The sequence below is a fragment of the Delphinus delphis genome, chromosome 6, assembly GCF_949987515.2.
Source record: "Delphinus delphis chromosome 6, mDelDel1.2, whole genome shotgun sequence".
In the NCBI taxonomy this organism is placed as follows: Eukaryota; Metazoa; Chordata; class Mammalia; order Artiodactyla; family Delphinidae; genus Delphinus; species Delphinus delphis.
The window spans coordinates 109080405-109101885 of record NC_082688.1 but is presented as its reverse complement, the minus strand read 5'-3'; the positions used below and the strand labels follow the sequence as shown (position 1 = coordinate 109101885).

The 21481-nt window shown below is 33.9% G+C and overlaps 2 protein-coding genes across 11 annotated transcripts in view; one reads left to right on the top strand and one right to left on the bottom strand.

The window, feature by feature from the left end:
- Positions 1-21481, top strand: part of SAP30 (Sin3A associated protein 30) — a 75484-nt gene that overhangs the window by 1271 nt on the left and 52732 nt on the right. For 6 of the 9 annotated variants that reach the window (XR_009519950.1, XR_009519948.1, XR_009519951.1 and 3 more), the window contains exons 2-6: positions 877-1002; positions 1404-1502; positions 3553-4934; positions 11080-11176; positions 13981-14042. Coding sequence is in view for 2 of the 9 variants with exons in the window: in XM_060015287.1 (XP_059871270.1) it covers positions 877-1002; positions 1404-1502; positions 3553-3675 (348 nt within the window). In the remaining 7 variants the exon portion in view is untranslated. Of the gene's footprint in view, positions 1-876; positions 1003-1403; positions 1503-2923; positions 2958-3552; positions 6161-11079; positions 11177-13980; positions 14043-21481 lie in introns of those variants that run through there. The other 3 variants (XR_009519947.1, XM_060015288.1, XM_060015287.1) reach the window with 3 other exon arrangements.
- The window catches only part of SCRG1 (stimulator of chondrogenesis 1), a 32589-nt gene continuing 20119 nt past the window's right edge, over positions 9012-21481 (bottom strand). For both annotated transcript variants that reach the window (XM_060015291.1, XM_060015290.1), the window contains exons 2-3: positions 16211-16466; positions 9012-13863 (exon numbers count right to left, since the gene is read on the bottom strand). In XM_060015291.1, the coding sequence (XP_059871274.1) occupies positions 13809-13863; positions 16211-16466 (311 nt within the window). In that variant the 3' untranslated portion in view covers positions 9012-13808. The remainder of the gene's footprint in view (positions 13864-16210; positions 16467-21481) is intronic.

Sequence of the window (21481 nt, the reverse complement as noted above, 5' to 3'; positions counted from 1 at the left end):
GCCATTTCCACTTACCGGAGCTCTGGGCGACGGTAATAAATAACAAGATGCCAGAACCGGCACACATTGTGCATCTTTTTAGCTTGCCCTTAGCTTAGAGGTTAATTTAAAAGCCTATTAGCTCAGTCCTCAATTGTTTGTTTTTTTTTTAAGGAGTAACTGCTAATGTACGAAACCCGGTATTTCAGATGTTACGGTACAGCTCTCAGAACTATGTAATTAAAGTTTTCTGCCTATTCAGTTAGTTCCTCCGTCGTGTTCGTGAGAAACTTTTCAGGTATACTTGAATAATTTCACATTGCTTTGGTTGGAAAAACGTATTACTGATAAATGCATTTATTTAATACGCAGAGAAGTTCAAATTTAAATTTAGGATGTGAAATCAGCAACTTATTTGTAAAAATGGATAGTTTTGTGCTCGATTATAATTTGAGTATTAAGTTAGCAAGGTTAGGAAGCATACATTACGGTATTTTAAAATGCTCTTTAAGTAGAGAAAATGCTATCAAATAGCAAAATTGTGAACAGCATCATTTTCCCCTTGTTAAAAAAAAAAACAGCATGACTGAACTAATCTAGTTCACCATCGCTGCAATTTGATGACAGAATCCAGACGGTAGAAATTTCTCGTTCTTCTCTGTGTCTCGCTTCCCTTACTGGCACCTCTCCCCGCCCCACCCCCAGTCTTCTTAACAATATTACCAGACATGGTAGGTTTTAACTGGGTTCAGGACTAGAGTAGAAAGAAACGTGCGTTGTCTTAACAATGGCCTGTTTGGACTGTTTTTATTTTTAATAATTCACTGTTACATATTTTTAATACATAGACACATTTTACGGCAATCATAAGTAGTCTGTGAAACTTTTCTGTTTCAGGCAAGGCATCTTTACATTTGTGATTATCATAAAAACTTAATTCAGAGCGTTCGAAACAGAAGAAAGAGAAAAGGGAGTGATGATGATGGAGGAGATTCACCTGTTCAAGATATTGATACTCCAGAGGTAGGTGAAAGTTTTCGTATGTTAAATGTAAATCTTAAGTCCTCCATTCTGAAAGTTTTATTTAAAAAATATGAACAAATTTTAAAAATACTTAAAACATTTGAAAAATCTGAAAATGAAAGCAAAATTAAATATGGCCAGTTAACATGCAGTTACACAATTGGACTTATTACAGTTTCAATTGACAACTCTTAGAGCTCTGTTGTCTTATAAGTTCTTTTTTTGGTCCCTGGTCTTTAATAATTATGCTCAAAAGATTGAAGTGTTTAATACATTTGTAGTTTTGATTATATAAAAGGCATTTTTAATAATGGAGTTAAGTTTTCATTGTGTTGAAATTGCATTGTTGTTATATATAACAAAGCTAAGTCTTTAACAAATGATACGTTAATTTTTTCCAGGTTGATTTATACCAATTACAGGTGAATACACTTAGGAGATACAAAAGACACTTCAAACTCCCAACCAGACCAGGACTTAATAAAGCACAGCTTGTGGAGGTATATATGAGTTTTAAGCTATTTAACCTTTAAATGAACCTGTTCATATAAAAAAGGGTCATTAAATGCTAATGACATTGTTAATGTAGCATATATAACAATACCTTTTATCAGGAGTTAGAAAAATCAAAGTTAGTGAAAAAAGCTATTGTGGAAGAAATGTTTGTCTACCACGTAGGAAATTCCTTTGTGTAATGACTACTCAATGGATTGTGTGCAGTTTTCTAAGCATCTTCCAATAATGACTTTCAGAAATAGTGAGTGAAAGGTTTTTTAATTCTCATTCTAGAAACCTGTTTATTTTAAAATCCTATTTGTTAAGTAAACATTTATTGAACACCTAATTGAGGCATAATAAAATAAATTAATAAACTTTGATGTCTTTGTTAGAATTTATTTTTTGAAGTTTTTGATGGAGTAGGTTTTACAGATAAGCCCCTAAACAGTATTCCCATACCTGGCTGATTTAACTATTTCAGAACTTGTCCTGGTTGATGTTAGTTTTATTTGAAGCACCCATGTTTTTACATCTAGAAGATGCAAAGACTTGTATCCAAGCTTTTACTTATAGTTTCTTGATACAGGACTTGTAGTACTTCAGTGAATTTTAAAAAATTGAGTGTGTTTGTGTTCTCAGGAAATAATAGAGCCAAGAAATCTGTACATCATATTAAGATATTTATAGATTTATATGTTTGTACTTCAATCATATTTAAAAGAAAAATGCTTAACCTATTCGACAGGATATAAGTAAATATATAAATAAGTTTTCTTATATTCTTCAGCTTGAATTTAGTAATCCAACATTTTCTAAAATGTGCATATTGAATAAGATAGAAGATGAGTAGAATGCTTTTTAACATTAAGGTCCGGTATATTAAGGCTTTAGCCAGAGCTGCATCTTTCCTTCTTGCCTAGGCAACAAAAATCTAATTTTTCTTTAAATTTGATTTAAAAGATCACATCCTTTTTGGATTGTATAGTACATTAATATTAACATAAATATAGATATTGCCTGCCATGATGAAACTATATTGATATATATACAGTTTACTAATCAAGTGAAGGTACCTTTGTTTTGGGACAAATGAGAACTGAAGAAATGATTATTTTAAATGTTATATTTAAATGTATATATTTTTTAAATGCGGAAATCAAACTTGAAGTTTTTGATAATCTGATCTTCTTTTTAAAAAGTTAAATTATTTCTAGAGCTATTTTCTTTTTTAGAAATGAGAAATCCAAATAGTCACGAGTGTTATAACTTACTCAGAAATGCAGATATTTACAAATGATTCCAGAGTTGAGTGACTGTCCTCCTTAAGTCTCTTAATTATCTTTCTCTTTAAGAAGTTTTATCTTCTAGAATCTAAATATGCATATCAGCGCCCCAGTTTAGTCTATTATACTTCTATTCGTAGTTGCAGTGCACAGAATGAAAAGGCAAGAAAGCAGGTAAACATTCTTCAGTGGACATCCCTTTTTCCCTTCTCATTTTCCATCAATAATTTTTATTCAGAATAATTTTCAGGGAACCTTAACAAAAAATATTGCCAATGAATGAATGTAAGTTGTAGCAGACATATTTGTAAGATAATTCATGATTTGTTTCTATAGTACCAAAGCTTTTTCAACTTAATGTTTATCCTTTTTCCATAAGTAGAGACTAAACCATTATATGATGCATGTGGACTCCTACATTCTGTTCTGTTTCATTGATATTTGAAGTTTAAAAGTAAAACTACTTACATCCTAATCTAGATCTCAGTTATAAAATTCAAAATAAGTAAAAGGAAATACACATTCTAATTAATGTATAGTTAATTGAGTGGGCCAAGGGATCCTTTGAAATCACAGTATCTCTTGTTCACAATATCTTACTCTTATATGCTTTTCATCCTGTTGGTTCTTTGTTAAATTTAAATTTATTTTTAAAAGGAAATAGCTCTTACCATCACACATTTTCTTTTGATGACAGTATTTTTTACCTAGTTTATAAAATCTGTTAATATCTATAATTTAATTTCCTCAATTTTTTTTTTCTTTATAGATAGTTGGTTGCCACTTTAGGTCAATTCCAGTGAATGAAAAAGACACCTTAACATATTTCATCTACTCAGTGAAGAATGACAAGAACAAGTCAGATCTCAAGGTTGATAGTGGTGTTCACTAGGAGAGATGGAATTGAGAGTAAGACTTGGATGTTCATGTTAAGACTGCTTACTGCTTTTTCACATGTAGAAATGTTCCTTGTGTATTTTTTCTACAGAAGATTTTCTCTGGTTTTATTTTCTTTGTTTCTGAGTCTAATATTTAGTTGGAAACTCATGTAAAATGAGCTTTCCTAGATTAAAAAATATTTTAAATAAAGGTTATTACTATTATAGTTGCTTCAGTGTATTTATTTTGTGAAACTTGATTTTTATTTTAAACTGACTTTTATTTAGGGACCAGTATTAATTGAGATTTTAATGTGAAGATTATTTTGTTACCTTTTTTCTTTTTTTTAATTCTGAGGAACTAACAGAAGTAACAGATGTAGCACATTTGCTTTCTCTGGGACAGTCTGATTTGGAATTAAGGATATCCTAAATACTATTATTTTTTAAAGTGCTTTTTAGTACTAACAGGTTTGAAATATCAGGAAGAACAAATAGTTTAATGCCTGCCTCCTTCCAAAGAAGACGTGATGTGTCAGCAAAGGTAAACACAGTGCTGAAAATTGAAACCTGAACATAGAATTAAATAGTTTGTTGTTTCTTTAAATTTTGTTTTAGTGAAAAGGTATTTATATGGCACAAATATAGAAAGAACCTCTGCCCTGCCCCTTAATTTTCAGTCATGTTTTGTACTGTTTACACTGCAGATTAAAGCTAATAAATTGGAGAGATCTAGAAATCTAACAAGATCTTAAAATTTTGGTCATACATAGCTCTGACTTGAGTTCTATTTTATTTCCTTTTTATATTTCATTCTCTATCAGTTTTCTCTTAAATATTTTTAACCTCTGCTTTTCCTGAGATTGTATTATTTAACCAGGGTCTTAGAGTTACAAATCAAATTTATAGCTTGTGACATCAGAACAGAACAACAGTTTCAGTGAAGTGTTCTGAGATTGTGGTACAAATTTCAGGATGGAAATGGCCGAGACCATTAATGTAGCTCAGGATATCTCAAGGTTGACATTTGGGCCTGATAATTCTTTATTGTGGGAGGCTGTCCTTTGTGTTGTAGGTTTGGCAGACTCACCAGAGTCCACACACTAGAACCAGTAGAGCTCCAAAAGTGATAACCGAAAATATCTCTAGACATTGTCAAATGTCCCTGGTGGGGACAGAATCACCCCTGATTGGGAACTGCTATGTAGCCAAATTTAAAGAACATGCTGGTTCAAAAACAAAAAAAAAAGAGAACATACTGGTTCAATAGAAGGTGAGTCTTTGTATTTTTAACTGTTCTGAGTGTATTGACAGCTAGAAAATAATGGTGAACTCTAACGCTACTGGTCTTTGTTTTTGCTGTGACCATTTAAAGATTTACTTGCTACTTTATTGATGAGCCAGAGCTTGTAATAATTGGTATTACAGAAACCTCTGGTTTCCAGTACTCCAGAAATCTCCATGAGAAGTTTTTTTCTTAGCTGTATGAAGATGAACCACATAGCTACAAGATGTGGTGGTTTATTTGAAGAAAGTATTACCTCTATATTTTATATTTTTACCTAAATCTATAAAGACTTAGTTTTTCAATCGAAACTTGTCTGTAGGCTTATTTTTTCCTATAAAACCACACTCCATTCTTATGAAAAAAGCTTGAAATTATTTGCTGACATTAAAATGTATGTTTATGAATACAATGAATCAATGTTAGTTTCATAGAATTATGTGCATAAAATGTAGTTGTATAAAAAAGTGAAAAGAGTAAGAGTTGAGTGTTGATTATCCAGTGAAATTAAATCCTCGTTAGAGCAATTTAAAACATGAAAAATTGAGAACTTAAGAGCCTCCCCAAAGATGAGAGACTCAAGAAGCTGCAGTGTACAAGTTTTACATAAAAATTTTAATTCTTTGCTGTTGGGTTTTAAAAATTACGAGTTTAGTGGAAACCTTTTTACTTATCTATATCTGAACAAGAAAAAGTAAATCTCTGTAAGTATATGGTTTACTTTTAATATTAGAGCACCAGGAAAAGAATCCAAGTTTGACTACCATTGGAGTAGAATGTGTAGCAGCAGCTCAAGAAATAAGTTATTTGGTAACTACCTTTTACTGGATAATTTAGCAAAAGGCTAAAAATTAATGTCTGAAATAAATTTCTTTAAGAAAGTAAGCTCTATTATTTCTACATAAAGTTTTTTATTTAATTGATGTTAGCCTTTAATACAATTTGGTAGTATTTAGTGTATTCACAATGTTGTGCAACCACCAGAGCTCTATTTTAAAAACTTTTCCTTACCCCATAGAAACACTGTTAAGTAACTACTCCCAATTCCACCTCTTCCCATCCCCTGATAACCTCTAATCTTTCTGTTTCTATGGACTTGCCTATTATGGATATATCATGTAAAGGGAATCATACAGTACATGTCCTTTTGTTTCTGGATTTTTTTTGCTTTAATACTTTCAAGGTTTATCTAAATTGCAGCATATATTAGTACTTTTTGCTTTTTATGGCTGAATAACAGTCCATTGTGTGAATTTGTTTTTCCAGTCATCCATTGATTGGAAAACGTGTTTTTCACAATTTGTTTTTCCAATTTGTTTTTCCAATCACAATTGGAAAGTCACAATTTGTTTTTCCAATCATCCATTGATGGACATTTAGATATTTGGATTTCCACCTTTGGCTATTATGAATAATGCTGCTATAAACATTCGTGTACAAGTTTCTGTGTGGACATGTCTTCCTTTTTCTTGGATATATATCTAGGAGTGGAGTTGCTGAGTCACATGGTAATTCTGTAACATTTTGAGGAACCTCCAAACTTTTCCATAGTGGCTGTATCATTGTACAGTCCTAACAGCTGTTTCTCCAAATTGCTAATACTTGTATTTCCTTTTTTTTTTTTTTTTTATTAAAGCCATCCTACTAGGTGCGAAGTGGTATCTCACTGTGGTTTTGATTCACATTTCTTTTCAGTTCCTTTGTTCATTTTTAAATTGGGTTGTTTTTGTCGTTGCTGAGTTGCAGGAGTTCTTTTTTTTTTTTTGCGGTACGCGGGCCTCTCACTGTTGTGGCCTCTCCCGTTGCAGAGCACAAGCTCCACACGTGCAGGCTCAGCAGCCATGGCTCACGGGCCCAGCCGCTCCGCGGCATGTGGGATCTTCCCAGACCGGGGGCACGAACCTGTGTCCCCTGCATCAGCAGGCGGACTCTCAACCACTGCGCCACCAGGGAAGCCCCTGTAGGAGTTCTTTATTCTAGGTATTGATTCTACATCCAATATATGATTTACAAATATTTTCTCCCATTCTGTAGATTGCCTTTTCACATTCTTGTTAATGTTCTTTGATGCATCAAAGTTTAAAATTTTTATTTAGTACAATTAATTTTTTTCTTTTGTTGCTTATACTTTTGGTGTCAAGCCTAAGAATCCATTGCCAAATCCAATGTTATAAAGATTAGCCCGTATGTTTTTTCTAGGAATTTTATAGTTTTAGCTCTTAAATTTAGGGCATTGACCCATTTTGAGTCAATTTTTGTATATGGAGTGAGGTAGAGTTCCAGCTTCATTCTTTTGAATGAGGTTATCCAGTTCCAGCAGTATTTGTTGAAGAGACTGTTTTTTCCCCACTGAATGGTCTTGGCACCTTTGTCAAAAATCAATTTGCCATAGATGTTTTGTTTTATTTCTATATTCTCAATTCTGTTCCTTTGGCCTATATTTCTATTAAGCCAGTACCATACACATTTGACTACTGTAGCCTTGTAGTAGGTTTTAAAATCAGAAGGTTTGAGTCCTCCCAGTTTGTTTTTCTTTTTCAGTATTGTTTAGGATATTTGGGGCCCCTTGCAGTTCCATATGAATTTGAGGATTGGCTTTTCTATTTCTGGGAAAAAAAAAAAAAAGACCATTAGAATTTTGATGAGGCTTGTACTGAATCTGTAGATCGCTTGACAGTTGCCATCTTAAAAATGTTAAGTATTTCAATCAGTGAACATGGATTATCTTTCCATTACTTTTAGGTCTTCTTTAATTTCTTTCTGTAATGTTTTGTAGTTTCCAATGTACAGGTCTTTCACCTCTTTGGTTAAATTTATTCATGATATTTTATCCTTTTTGATGTTATTATAAATGGAATTGTTTTATTAATATCTTTTTTTGGATTGTTCCTTACTGGTGTATAAAACACTGATTATTGTGTGTTGACCCTGCTGAATTCATTTATTAGCTCTAGTAGTATTTTTGTGGATTTTATGATATTTTCTATATATGGAATCATGTTATCTTTAAATAGAGATAATTTTACTTCTTCCTTTTTAATTTGGATGCCTTTTATTTATTTTTCTTGCCAAATTGCTCTGACTAGGACTTACAGTACAATGTTGAGTAGTAGGGATGAAAACAGGCATCCTTGTCTTTTTCTTTATCTTATGAAGGCAGCTTTCAGTCTTTCACCATTGAGTATAATGTTAATTGTGGATATATCGTAAATGCTCTTTATTTTATTAAGGAAGTTTCCTTCTATTCTTAGTTTGCTGAGTTTTTTAATCATGAAAGGGTGTTGAATTTTGTCAAATACTTTTTCTATAACTATTGAAGTAATCATGTTTTCCTCCCCTTTGTTCTGTTAATTTAGTGTATTACATTGAATTGTTTTCTTTGGTTGAACCACCCTTGCATTCCTGGGATAAATATCACTTGGTTATGGTGTATAATCCTTTTAGTGTGCTGTTGGGTTTGGTTTGTTAGTATTTTGTTGAAGATTTTTACATCTATATTCATAAGGGATATTGTTCTATATTTTCTTCTGCTGTCTTTATCTGACTTTGTTATCAGGATAATGCTGGCCTCATTGAATGTGTTAGAAAGTGTTCTCTCTTTTTCTATTTTTTGGAAAAATTTGAATAGGAGTGATGTTAATTTATCTTTTATCTTTTTGAATTCGCTAGCAAAACCATCTGGTCCGGGACATTTCTTTGATGGAAAATTTTTGATTATTCATTCAATCTCTTTACTTATTATAGGGCAGTTGAGGTTTTCTATTTATTCTTGAGTCAGCTTTGGTAATTTTGTGTTTCTAGGAATTTGTCCATTTCATCTATTTTATTCAATTTGTCATACAATTGTTCATAGTGTTCTCTTATAATACTTTTAATTTCTGTAAGGTTGGTTGTAATGTCCCTGCTTTTATTTGTAATTTTAGTTATATGTACTTTCTCTCTCTCTTTTTTTTTTTTAGTAGTCTAGCTGAGGGTTTGTCAATTTTGCTGATACTTTATTTGGTTTCATTGTTTTTGTTTTTTTTTTTTTGGGCTGCATTGGGTCTTCATTGTGCATGGGCTTTCTCTAGTTGTGGTGAGTGGGGCTACTTTTCATTGTGCTGGGCAGGCTTCTCATTGCAGTGGCTTCTCTTGTTGTGGAGCACGGGCTCTAGGTGCATGGGCTTCAGTATTTGTGGCACATGGGCTCAGTAGTTGTGGCTCGTGGGCTCTAGAGCGCAGGCTCAGTAGTTGTGGCATGCAGGCTTAGTTGCTCTGCAGCATATGGGATCTTCCCGGACCGGGGATTGAAACCGTGTCCCCTGCATTGGCAGGCGGATTCTTAACCACTGCACCACCAGGGAAGTCCCTCTAGTTTCTTAAGGTGCAAAGTTCAGTTGATTTGAGATCTTTCTTCTGTATTAATGTATATGTTTGCAGCTATAAATTTCTCTCTGAGTACTTCTTTTGCTGCATCCCATAAGTTTGGTATGTTTTATTTTTGTTTTCATTCATCTCAAAGTATTTTCTGACTTTCCTATTTCTTTCTTCTTTGACTCATTGGTTGTTAAGGATGCATTGTTTAATTTCCACATATTTGTGGATTTTCCTGTTTTTCTTCTGTTATTGATTTCTAGCTTCATTCCATTATGGTTAGAGAAGATAGTTTGTATGATTTCAATTTTTTTAATTTATGGAAAATTGTTTTATGGGCTAACAGACTATCCTGAAGAATGTTCCATGTGCACTTGAGAAGAATGTGTTTTCTGCTATTGTTGGGTGAAGTGTTCTGTATATGTCTGTTAGGTCTAGATGGTTTAGAGTATTGTTCAAGTCCTCTGTTTCCTTTTTAATCTTCTGTCTAGATGTCTATCCATTATTTAAAGTAAAGTATTGAGACCTCTAACTATTATTGTAGAACTATTTCTCCTTTCAGTTCTGTCAGTGTTTCCTTCATATATTTTCTGGCTCTGTTGTTTGGTGCATATATATCTATAATTTTTATATCTTGTTGTGGATTGACCCTTTTAACTATAAAATGTCTTTCCTTGTCTCTTGTACAATTTTTTTAATCTAAAATCTGTATTGTCTGATATTTGTATAGCCATGCCAGCCAGCTCTCTTTTAGCTGCTGTTTTTATGGATTTACATAGTTTTGATAGCAAAATTCAGATTATGATCTAGGCAAGTGATGGTGGTTCAAAATAAATTTTTGTCATGTTATTGCTTATTTATTTAACTGGAGTTAGTTTAAAAGTGTCAAGAAATGTCTTATATGCATATATATATTTTTTAAGTGTGTGTACTGTTTACTATAGAATTTATTCTTTGGGGATTAGGATATTTCTTATATTTCTTTGTAGCTAAAAGCTGATACTATAAACTTTAGTTTACTATATGCATCATGTCCCAGTTGCATTTATAGTCTACATAGTCAACTATAGTTCTCAATCATATTAATTGCTACTAGATTATCATATATGTGTTTGTGTGTGTGTGTATTGTATGTGTGTGTATTCCCTTTAATGTATATTTAAAGTAGACATCAAGTCAGTTTTATACCCATAGTACCCAACAGACTTACGTTTTGACTTCTAAAACTCTGGAAATGGAGATCACATATACTTCTTTCGTTGAAAATTTACTATAGGTTTTTATTTGTAAAATTCTGAGAGTGTATTGGCTACATGTATGGCATGCATTTCTCTCCAGGTATACCACTATACCAAGTTGAGCACATTTTGGTGATACCATTCTATAGAAGTAAATTGAGGAAGCTAATTCAATGTTAATTTACTATACTTTTCTAATATCAGTTTCTCTTTAATTCTTTGACAGAAAAATTTAGGTTTAGGTGGTTAATGCAGTATGATTTAGAAATATATGAATTTGATGATTTTTTCCTTTTGGGAAAATTATTTTAAAGCCCATAGTATTTTACTGGTAAGATTATTTACATTTTAAAAGTACCTGTCATAATACTTTGCTAAGACAATTTATTATTGAAAGAACTCATGTATATTTCTGGGCAATTATAAGGAAGTTAAGGTTGCAGAATGAGCTGTGAATGTTCTTACCTGTCCTCTCCCTCTAACAGTTGTTGCTCATTGTTTTGTTTCTCCATGTTGCTTCCAATTCTCTAATAATCCTTTAGGATTAGTACCTAATCCCAGCAAACAAAAATATTCAAGGAGTCCCTATGGATTATGATGAGGAAAAGAAAAATTTTATCAAGAAGAGATGAGCTATTAGTAAGTATTACTGTCAACTTTGTGCTCAGCCCCATGGAATTCATAGTAAGAACAAGAATATAGAAAGTCAAAGATAAAAATACAGAAATTGTTATTCATTTAAGCATTTAACATATATGAGCTATCTGAAATGTACTTGTCGCATACAAGTAAAAGTTTGCTTTCCTAAAAAGGAAATAGATTATCTGATGCTATTAAATAAAGCAGTGGTTAAGACTCTAGATGCTAGAGGAAAACTGTCATATTCAAAACCTGGCTTTACTGCTCTGATAATGTAACTTAATATGAGCTACTTAATCTCTAAACCTTGGCATTTTTGTCCATAGAACAGGGATTGTGATAGTACCTACCTCGTTCAGTTGAAACACAGTGTTTACCACAATAGTACATTTTTAATAAAAGCTTAGTTGTCTTGTAGCTAAAAGCTATTGAAAAAAATAAGGATCTATTCATTAAATGACTGAATGAGATGTTTGCTTTTAAAAACATATTGATCAAGTCAGAAAAGGTTGCATAGGTAAATTGTGTGAACATTCATGTTTTTATATTTATTTGGTAAAACATATTGACCAAGTCAGAAAAAGTTGTATAAGGTACATTGTGTGAACATTCACATTTTACATTTATTTGGTAATTTACATAAAAAACAGTGTGTGCTTCTATAATGCATTCATTTCTAAAAGAATGTAATGCAATTTGATATTACAAGTTATTTCCAGAAAGGAGAGAATATGAAGAATAGTCATAATCTATAAAATTCCATTTATTAAATATTTAGCTTTTTTCCAAATACTATTTTTCTCATCATGTTTTGAGTGCAGTAATAAGGGAATATTTAGTAAAAAGCCATTGTTGAATTGCCTTGTTTTTTTCCTCCCTCAAAGAGAGACTATACCAAGTAGAAAATGTACTGGTGATTTTCTTTATTTACCTATTCTATGCACTGTTTCAGAAAGGATATAAGACTTCTGTTATTGTGTTAGTTTGACTTTAATACCTGTCAATTCAGTGAAGGAAAAAAAAGCTCAATCAAATCATATACTATGTTGATAAAACAATATATTTGAGTTTTTTTAAAACAATTCCACTTCTTCATGCCTTTTTGTAGAAGTCATACTATTTGAAAACATGTTCTGACTTATGTTTTTGCAGCTTTTAAGAGGAACTGAATTCTGATTACCTCAAAATTGTTTTGTTTAGCCCAGTAACACCTATTGAACACTGAAACTGTTCTGGGTGTGGTCTCGAGAAACAGATCAGGGACCTCCAAGGATGTATTTCAGTGAAACAATGTCACTGTAACTCAAAATGGTTATCTCCTAGATTTACTACAAGTGTGGTGCTTCTCAAACGTTTTCCCACAGCAGTACTTTGTATAGCACCCTACACTTCTCCTCTGTAGCAGCAGGCTTCACATTTATAAATATTTGTAATGATTACAGTTTTGTTAGAATACAAGTTCCAAGAGGAGAAGTCCATCTTATTCATTACTACATCCCCAAATCTTAATAACAGCTGGCACTTAGCGAGTATCTAATAAATTTTTTTTTTTTTACCACTCTTTTTTTTTTTTTTTTTTGCGGTACGCGGGCCTCTCACTGTTGTGGCCTCTCCCGTTGCAGAGCACAGGCTCCGGACACTCAGGCTCAGCGGCCATTGCTCACGGGCCCAGCCGCTCCACGGCATGTGGGATCTTCCCAGACCGGGGCACGAACCCGCGTCCCCTGCATCGGCAGGCGGACTCTCAACCACTGCGCCACCAGGGAAGCCCTCTAATAAATTTTTATAGCATGAAGGACTTTCTGAAATTAATTCTGTTGGCTACTCGTCAGTACACACCTCCAAAGGTGTGGAGCATAGTCCAAAACTGCCTCTAACACCCAGAAAATATCTTTGAAGGCATCTGTTTTATTTACCTTTAAAATTCATGTGACTTTAAATTCTGATCCATTACATGTTTCTTTTAATGTGTTTTGTTATTCCCAAGAAAAATGGACACGTCGGGGGTATGTAGCATAGTTTTAAGGATACAACTATGTGAGTGTTTTGGAACTGGAACTGTCTTCAAAGTCTGTCTTGAGTTTTAGCAAATACCTTAAACTTGAGTTAGCATCTGAAAAGTGGGTTTAAGAATACTTATCTTGATGGTTTTGTGGTTTTTTAAGACAGCAAAATGCAAATGTGCTTAAAGTACTTGGCATACATAGTATATACTCAAATATTGGCTCCCTTTTCCCCCTCTTACTAGAAAACTTCTAGTTTCCCTTCCGAGAACCTCAATTTATCTCTGGTTCTTTTCATTAAGTATACATGATCTGTCAAGAACTGAAAGTATTCTCCATCTTTGAGCCAGGGTTATGGCTCTTCCTCTGAGGGACAGAATTCTTTTACTGAGCACAGTGAACACCTTGTAGATGAAAGTTTTCTAGTCAAAAATTTTAAACGATTTCCACAGAGAAAAATTAAATGGAATTTTTATTACTGCTAATTTAACACAAGTTTACTTAGGCAAGTAAGAATTTATAGAATCTGTGCTTTATTGCACTGCATAGGAACCAGAAATACAGCTACACTGTTAGAGTGTGGTTTGTGGGGAATTAAGAATGGTGTTGTCTGGAATACAGGATGATTCTCAGTGATTGTTGCAAGGAATCACGAAAGAGATCTTTGGTCCAAAGAAGACATCTCTGAAAGAGAGCAGAACATGAATTAAATCCAGCTGAAAGTTAAGATACATGTTAGACTTTTCTGAGCAAGAAATGGACGGTGATTTCCAGGATTTCAGATATGGCTATTCTTTTTAGGTGAATAAAGTACAAAGAGAGTGAGTGGGAGGACTTTTGCCACAAGAGCAGCAACCAAGAAGGTAATCAATTCTTCTACTTTCCCCCATCTGCCATGGACATTATGCTGTCGTTTGTCTATAAAGAAAAGGAAAGATTGGGTGATTTCAAAACCTTACAAGCATACCAAAATATTCATTTCTCTGATATGGGTGGGGATAGGCCATGAAGTTTAAATCTACAGCTAAGAAACAGAAGATTAAAAATTGGTTGGGAAGTCAATAAGTAAATTTCTAGGTTTTATAGGGAAAGGTGAAATTTTGAGCTACTCAACTCTATCCACTCTTGTTGGAAAGATCACATAAGGTGATGTATAATAAAAATGCACGGTATAATATAAAATTGTGTATATGTGCAAGGTAGTATTATGATTATGGCTCATTAGAAATATACTTAGCATGCAATGTACAGCATGATGACTGTAGTTAACACTGTTGTATGATATATTTGAAAGTTGCTAAGAGAATAGATCCTACAGGTTATCACAAGGAAAAAAGATTTGTAACTATATGAGGTGATTCGTGTTAACTAAACTTATTATGGTAATCATTTCACAATACAGTTGACCCTTGAACAATGCAGCGGTAAGGGGTTCTGAGCCTCTGTGCAGTGGAAAATCCGTGCATAACTTTACAGTCAGTCCTCCATATCTGTGGTTCGACATCCGAGGATTCAACCAACCATAGATGGGATAGTACTGTGGTATGTATTATGTTTAGTGAAAGAAATTTACGGATAAGTGGACCCATGCAATTCAAACGTGTGTTGTTCAAGGGTCAGCTGTATATGTATATCAGCTCATTGTGCTGTACACCTTAAACTTATACAGTGCTGTATTTAATTATATTCAATGCAACTGGCAAAGTAGAATGGCAAAATAAAATTTGTGTTTATAGGCAAAAAAAAAAAAGAAATATACTTAGATATTTGTTGCTACTGGGAAAACTGTAACCCAAACTTAGATAGAAATTATTTTCATATATCCATACTTCTAGCTCATCCATTAACAATGGATAATCACAAAATTATATCATAAAGTAAGTACATTTCAATAAATTAGTTTCAAGTCTTACAAAAAAGTAAACATGATATTTTAATATTAGATGGCGTTTCATTTATGTAGGAAAAGTTAAATCATTTTATGGAATCAGTTAACTTGAGCTCTTGATATCATTGTTTAATCAAGTGATTCTCAAATTTTATTTTGCATCAGAATCACTTGGAGGGTTTAAGCCATAATTGCTGTGCTTTCTCTCCATTGTTTCTGATTCAGTTGCTTTGGTCTGGGGCCCAGGGATGAACTACGTTTTTAACAAGAACTCAGGTAATGTTGAAGCTGCTGTTCTGGGAACCATACTTAAGAACCAACTGGCTTGGTAGAAAAAATACCCAGGCCAAATCAGAAGACCTGTGTTCTAGTCTCAGTGCTGATATTAGCTAGCTAAGTGGGATAGTGGTCATTTTACCTCTGTACACCTTTCTTTGATAAGATGGTTATATCTGCCCTTTCTAGCTCACAGATTTCTTAGAAAAATGAAAAATATGATGATATGTTGAAAGTAATTTGAAAAAGCTGATTTCAATATGAGGTAGCCAAGATCATAGTATTTGAGCTTCCTCAATAACCAGGAGAAGATTATTTTAAAATCAAGAGCTATAAATATTTATTTATCTACCTTTGTATTATACTTAAAATACATCTACTTTCCAAGTCAGTGGACAGTCTCTATTCAGTTAATTTCTGGTTAACTCATACATAGAGCTAGAAAGTTTTTCTTTCACCATTACCAAACTTTTCCATCCAGTTACTTGATCTGTTTGGGATCTTTTATCTAAAGCCTTCTATTAGTTTTCAAATTAGTTTAAAATGTCAGCCTTGAAGGTGACTTCAGCTACCAGATTTTTTTGTGTGTGTGATTAAAAATCAGATAGGAAAATTAGAATTTAATAGATTGGAGTGTTATTAATTTCCTGTATCTCATTTAGTTTTACTAAAATCTGCCAGACTCGGTCTCTTAAATGAAAACATTCATTTCGGTACATATGGTGATGATCCTAAAAAATAGCTGAGATTTGAACAGGGTTTTACTGAAAAGGGTGATTAATTTTAGCACACTCATTATGAAGGTGTCTTAAAGAGTTGTTGTACATACACTTCACAGCAATATGTTTTGTGATTGCATTTCCTTACTTTGGGCAGCAGAGCAATTCACTGAAGTTGCAGTAACAGATCATCTCACATCCCTTCCCATCCCAGAAGTGATCCTGGATGTTTACATCAATCTTTGTCAGGTCAGCTACTCCTTCTGGAAGATTGTGACAGTTGCGATCTTTCAGTATCTTTCTGTAGCAAGAGAGGCGATTTGCAGGCATGGCTTGGACTCCTAGCAGCAAAGTTAGTCCAACGGTGACAGCAAGTACTATAAATTTCATTTTGGCTTTTGGCCCTGAGATAGAAGAAAAAACAAAATGTATCAGTGTTTATATGTTTGTTTGTTTGGTTTAAAGATGGAATTCATCTGAACATAAAGTCCTGCAGCATTCTCATAAACTCTTGAATAGAAAGAGTGGGCGTTGATTTTTTCTACTCTCTTTGAATGTCTCTCAAGTTTAGTTTTATGACCACCTACAATAAAAATCACTTAGAATATTTGTTAAAAATGACATGCCTGAGCTCCACAAAGAAATATTGAGTGAGAGTTATGTGAGGGAGGGGGAAGGGAGATAGTGGGAAGAGCCAGAATCTGTGTTTTTAAGGACCCAAAGTCATTTTTTTCAGTATATTCAGTAGAGAAAAACTGCTTTTTAAGGTGATAAAACTCAAGTAAATTTCTGGAACAAATAACATCATTGTGTACAGTGATTCTTGACCTTGCATATCCAACAACATTGTCCAAGAATCTGGGTCCAACCCTGACAGAAACAAAAAGCCCAGTTATCCTGACATTGACAGATTATATTCTATAGAGATATTTATAGTTAAGTTTTTAAAACTTTCAGAATTATTTTGGGGACCCATTTTTGTTGCATATTTTTAGTAATTGTGAACTCTTCTCCCACATGGGTTACATTTTAGCCTCAGTTGAAAACAGAGGCTTGAATTCCCCATAAGAGGCATTTACCCTGTTCTTGAACACCTACTGTGATGGGAAACTCATTGTTGGCTAAATCCATATATTCCACTGATACAGTTCTAACGTTTCCCTTACTGGAAAATATTTTTCTGTGGCTTCCACCCACCAGTTCTAGTTTGAACTCTTGGGGTCATACCGCAAGTCTAATTCCTCTTTCAGGAGATAACACTTTAAGTATCGTATCTGCAATCAACTATAGAATATGCATTATCTATTGAATCAGGTTTTTCTGGCTTCCATGTTAAACATGAAGAAAATGGAGGCTCTTGTAGTAAAGGAAGACTAGCAAAATAGTTGGAGGAACCAGAATCAGACTCCACAGCCATTCAGATTTCATCTTGTTGGCAGGTGCTGAAGTGTCTTTCCTACCTCTGGAGTATTAAAAAGGGAGGAAGAGGGCTTCCCTTGTGGCGCAGTGGTTGAGAGTCCTCCTGCCAATGCAGGGGACACGAGTTCGTGCCCTGGCCTGGGAAGGTCCCACATGCCGCGGAGCGGCTGGGCCTGTGAGCCATGGCCGCTGGGCCTGTGCGTCTGGAGCCTGTGCTCCGCAGTGGGAGAGGCCACAGCGGTGAGGGGCCTGCGTACCGCAAAAAAAAAAAAAAAAAGGGAAGAAGACAGATATGTATATTGTACGATGAAAGAAAACAATATTGTTGAAAGGAAATTTTACTATGAAGTTTTCAGTGATTAGATGCACCTCAAAGGTCAGTTATTTTAGGTAAGACAATGGGTTCAAAAAAAAAAAAACTTAGTTATTTTAGAGCAGTTTGGCTTACAATAAAATGGAAAGGTAGCTGCAGATTCCCATGTACCCCCCTGCCCCACACATGCACAGTCTCCCATGTTATCAACATCCGTCACCACATGGTACATTTTACCAAGGATGACCCTACATTGACACATCCGAATCACCCCAAGTCCATAGTTGGCCTTCGGTTTCATGCCTTGTGTTGTACATTCTATGGGTTGGACAAATGTGTAATGGCTTATACCCATCATTTAAATATCACACATGGTATTTTCACTGCCCTAAAAGTCCTCTGCGCTCTGCCTATTCATCTCTCCCCACCAACCCCCAGCCCCACAGCAACCACTGGTCCTTCTTATTGTCTTCATAGTTTCACCTTTTCCATAATGTCCTATGGATAAATCACACAGTATGTCAGCTTTTCATACTGGCTTCTTTCATTTAGTAATATGCTTTTAAAGTTCCTCCATGTCTTTTCATGGCTTGACAGAGCTATCTTTATTTTTTAGCACTAGATAATATTCCATTGTCTGGATGTACCACAGTTTATTTATCCATTCACCTACTGAAGGACATCTTGGTGGCTTCCAAGTTTTGCCAATTATGAATAAAGCTGCTGTAAACATCCTCATGCAGGTTTTTATGTGGACATGTTTTTAACCTCTGTGGATAAATACAAAGGAGCATGATTGCTGGATTATATGCTAAGATTATGTTTAGTTTTGTAAGAAACCATCAAACTGTCTTCCAAAGTGGCTGGATTATTTTGCATTCCCACCAGCAAGGAATGAGAGTTCCTGTTATGCCATATTCTCACCAGCTTTTGGTGTTGTCAGTGTTGTGGATTTTGGCCATTCTACTAGGTGTGTAGTGGTCTCTCATTGTTTTAATTTGCATTTCCTGATGACATATGATGTGGAGCATCTTTTCATATGCTTATTTGCCATCTGTATATCTTCTTTGGTGAAGTGTCTGTTAAAATCTTTGGCCCATTTTTAAAGTCAGGTTGTTTATTTGCTTATTGTTGAATTTTAAGTGTTCTTTGTACAGTTTGGATAACAGTCCTTCAGCAGATGTGCCTTTTGCACATATTTTCTCCAAGTCTGTGGCTTATCTTCTAATTCTCTTAATATTTTCTTTCAAAGAGCAGGTGTTTTTAATCTTAATGAAGTTCAGCTTATTAATTATTTTTTCATATATCATGTCTTTGGTATTGTGTCTGAAAAGGCATCACCAAACCCAAGATCATCTAGATTTTGTCCTATGTTATCTTCTAGGAGTTTTAGAGTTTTGTACTTTACTTTTAGGTCTATGATCCATTTTGAGTTAATTTCTTGTGAAGGGTGTAAAGCCTGTGTTTATATTCATATTGGGCCATGTGGATGTCTGGTTGTTCCAGCACCATTTGTTGAAGAGACTGTCTTTCACATTGTATTGCTTTTGCTCTTTTGTCAAAGATCAGTTAACTATATTTATAGAATTCTATTTCTGAGCTCTCTATTCTGTTCCATTGACCTATTTGTCTATTCTTTCACCAGTACCACACTGTGTTGATTACTGTAGCTTTATTGTTAGTCTTAAAGTCAGGTAGTGTCAGTCCTCCAACTTTGTTCTTTTCTTTCAATATTGTGTCGGCTATTCTGGGTCTTTTGCCTTTCCATATAAACTTTAGAATCAGTTTATCAATGTCCACAAAATAACTTTCTGGGATTTTTATTGGGATTGTATTGAATCTGTACATTAAGTTGAGAAGAACCGGCATCTTGACAATATTGAGTCTTCCTGTCTCCATGAACATGGAATATGGAATATCTTTCCACTTATTTAGTTCTTTGGTTATGTTCAACAGTTTTGTAGTTTTTCCTCATACAGATCTCGTTGTATATATTTTGTTAGATTTATACCTAAGTATTTCATTTTGGGAAGGTGCTAATGTAAATGATACTGTGTTTTTAATTTGAAACTCCACTTACTCATTTTTAGTAGATAGGAAAGCAGTTGACTTTTATATATTAACCTTCTACCCTACAACTTTGCTATGATTTAGTTCCAGTAGTTTTTTGTTGAGTCTTTTGTATTTTCTACATAGACAACCTGTCATCTGCAAACAAAGAGAGTATTATGTCTTCCTTCCCACTCTGTATACTTTTTGTTTCCTTTTCTTCCCTTACTGCATTAGCAAGGACTTCCAGTATGATGTTGAAAAGGAGTTGTGAGAGTCAACATCCTTACCTTGTACCTGATGTTAGCGGGAAAGCTTCAAGTTTCCCACCATTAAGTATAATGTTACCTGAAGGTTTCTTTAGACAGTCTTTATCAAGTTGAGAACATTCCCCTCTATTTTTAGTTTACTGAGAGTTTTTATCATGCTTGAGTTTAAATTTTATCAAATGCTTCTCCTGCATCTATTGATATGATCATGTGATTTTTCTTTTTTAGTCTGTCAATGTGATGGATTACATTAATTGACTTTCAAATGTTGAACCAGCCTTGCATACCTGGGATAAATCCCACTTGATTTTGGTGTATCATTCTTTTTATACTTGTTTGGATTCAGTCTGCTAATAATTTGTTGAGGATTTTTGCATCTATGTTCATGAGAGATATTGGTCTGTAGTTTTCTTTTCTTGTGATGTCTTTGGCTGGTTTGGGTATTAGGGTAATGCTGGCCTCATAGAATGAGTTAGGAAGTATTCCCTATGCTTCTATGCTTTGAAAGAGATTGTAGAGATTTGATATACTTTGTTTCCTAACTGTTTGATAGAATTCACCAGGGAACCCATCTGGGCCTGGTGATTTCTGTTTCGGGAGGTTATTAATTACTGATTCAATTTCTTTAGTAGATACAGATCTACTCACATTATGTATTTCTTCCTGTGTGAATTTTGGTAGATTGTGTTTTTCAAGGAATTGGTTCATTTCATCTAGGTTATCAAATTTGTGGGCTTTTCCTTTATTATCCTTTCACTTTCCATGTGATCTGTAGTGATGTCCCCTCTTTCATTTCAGATATTAGTAATTTTGTGTCCTCTCCTTTTTTTTCCCTTAGTTAGCCTGGCTAGAGGCTTATTAGTTTTATAGATCTTTTCAAAGAACCATCTTATGGCTTCATTGATTTTCTGTGTTGATTTCCTGTTTTCAATTTTATTGATTTCTGCTCTAATTCTTACTATTTCTTTTCTTCTGCTTACTTTGGAGCAAATTTAATTTGCTGTTTTTCTAGTTTCCTAAGGTAGAAACTTAGATGATTGATTTTAGATCTCTCTTCTTTTCTAATATATGCATTCATTGCCTTCATAAATTTCCCTCTATGCACTGCTTTTGCTGCATCCTCCAAATTTGGTAAGTTGTGTTTTCATTTTCATTAAATTCAAAATATTTTAAAATTTCTCAAGATTTCTTCTTTGACCTATGTGTTATTTAGAAATGTGTTTAATCTCCACATGTTCTTCTGTTTTCCAGTTATCTTTCTGTTATTGATTTCTAGTTTAATTCCACTGTGGTCTCAGAGCAGACCTTGTGTGACTTCTTTTAAATTAGGTAAGATGTGTTTTATGGCTCAGAATGTTGTCTATCTAGG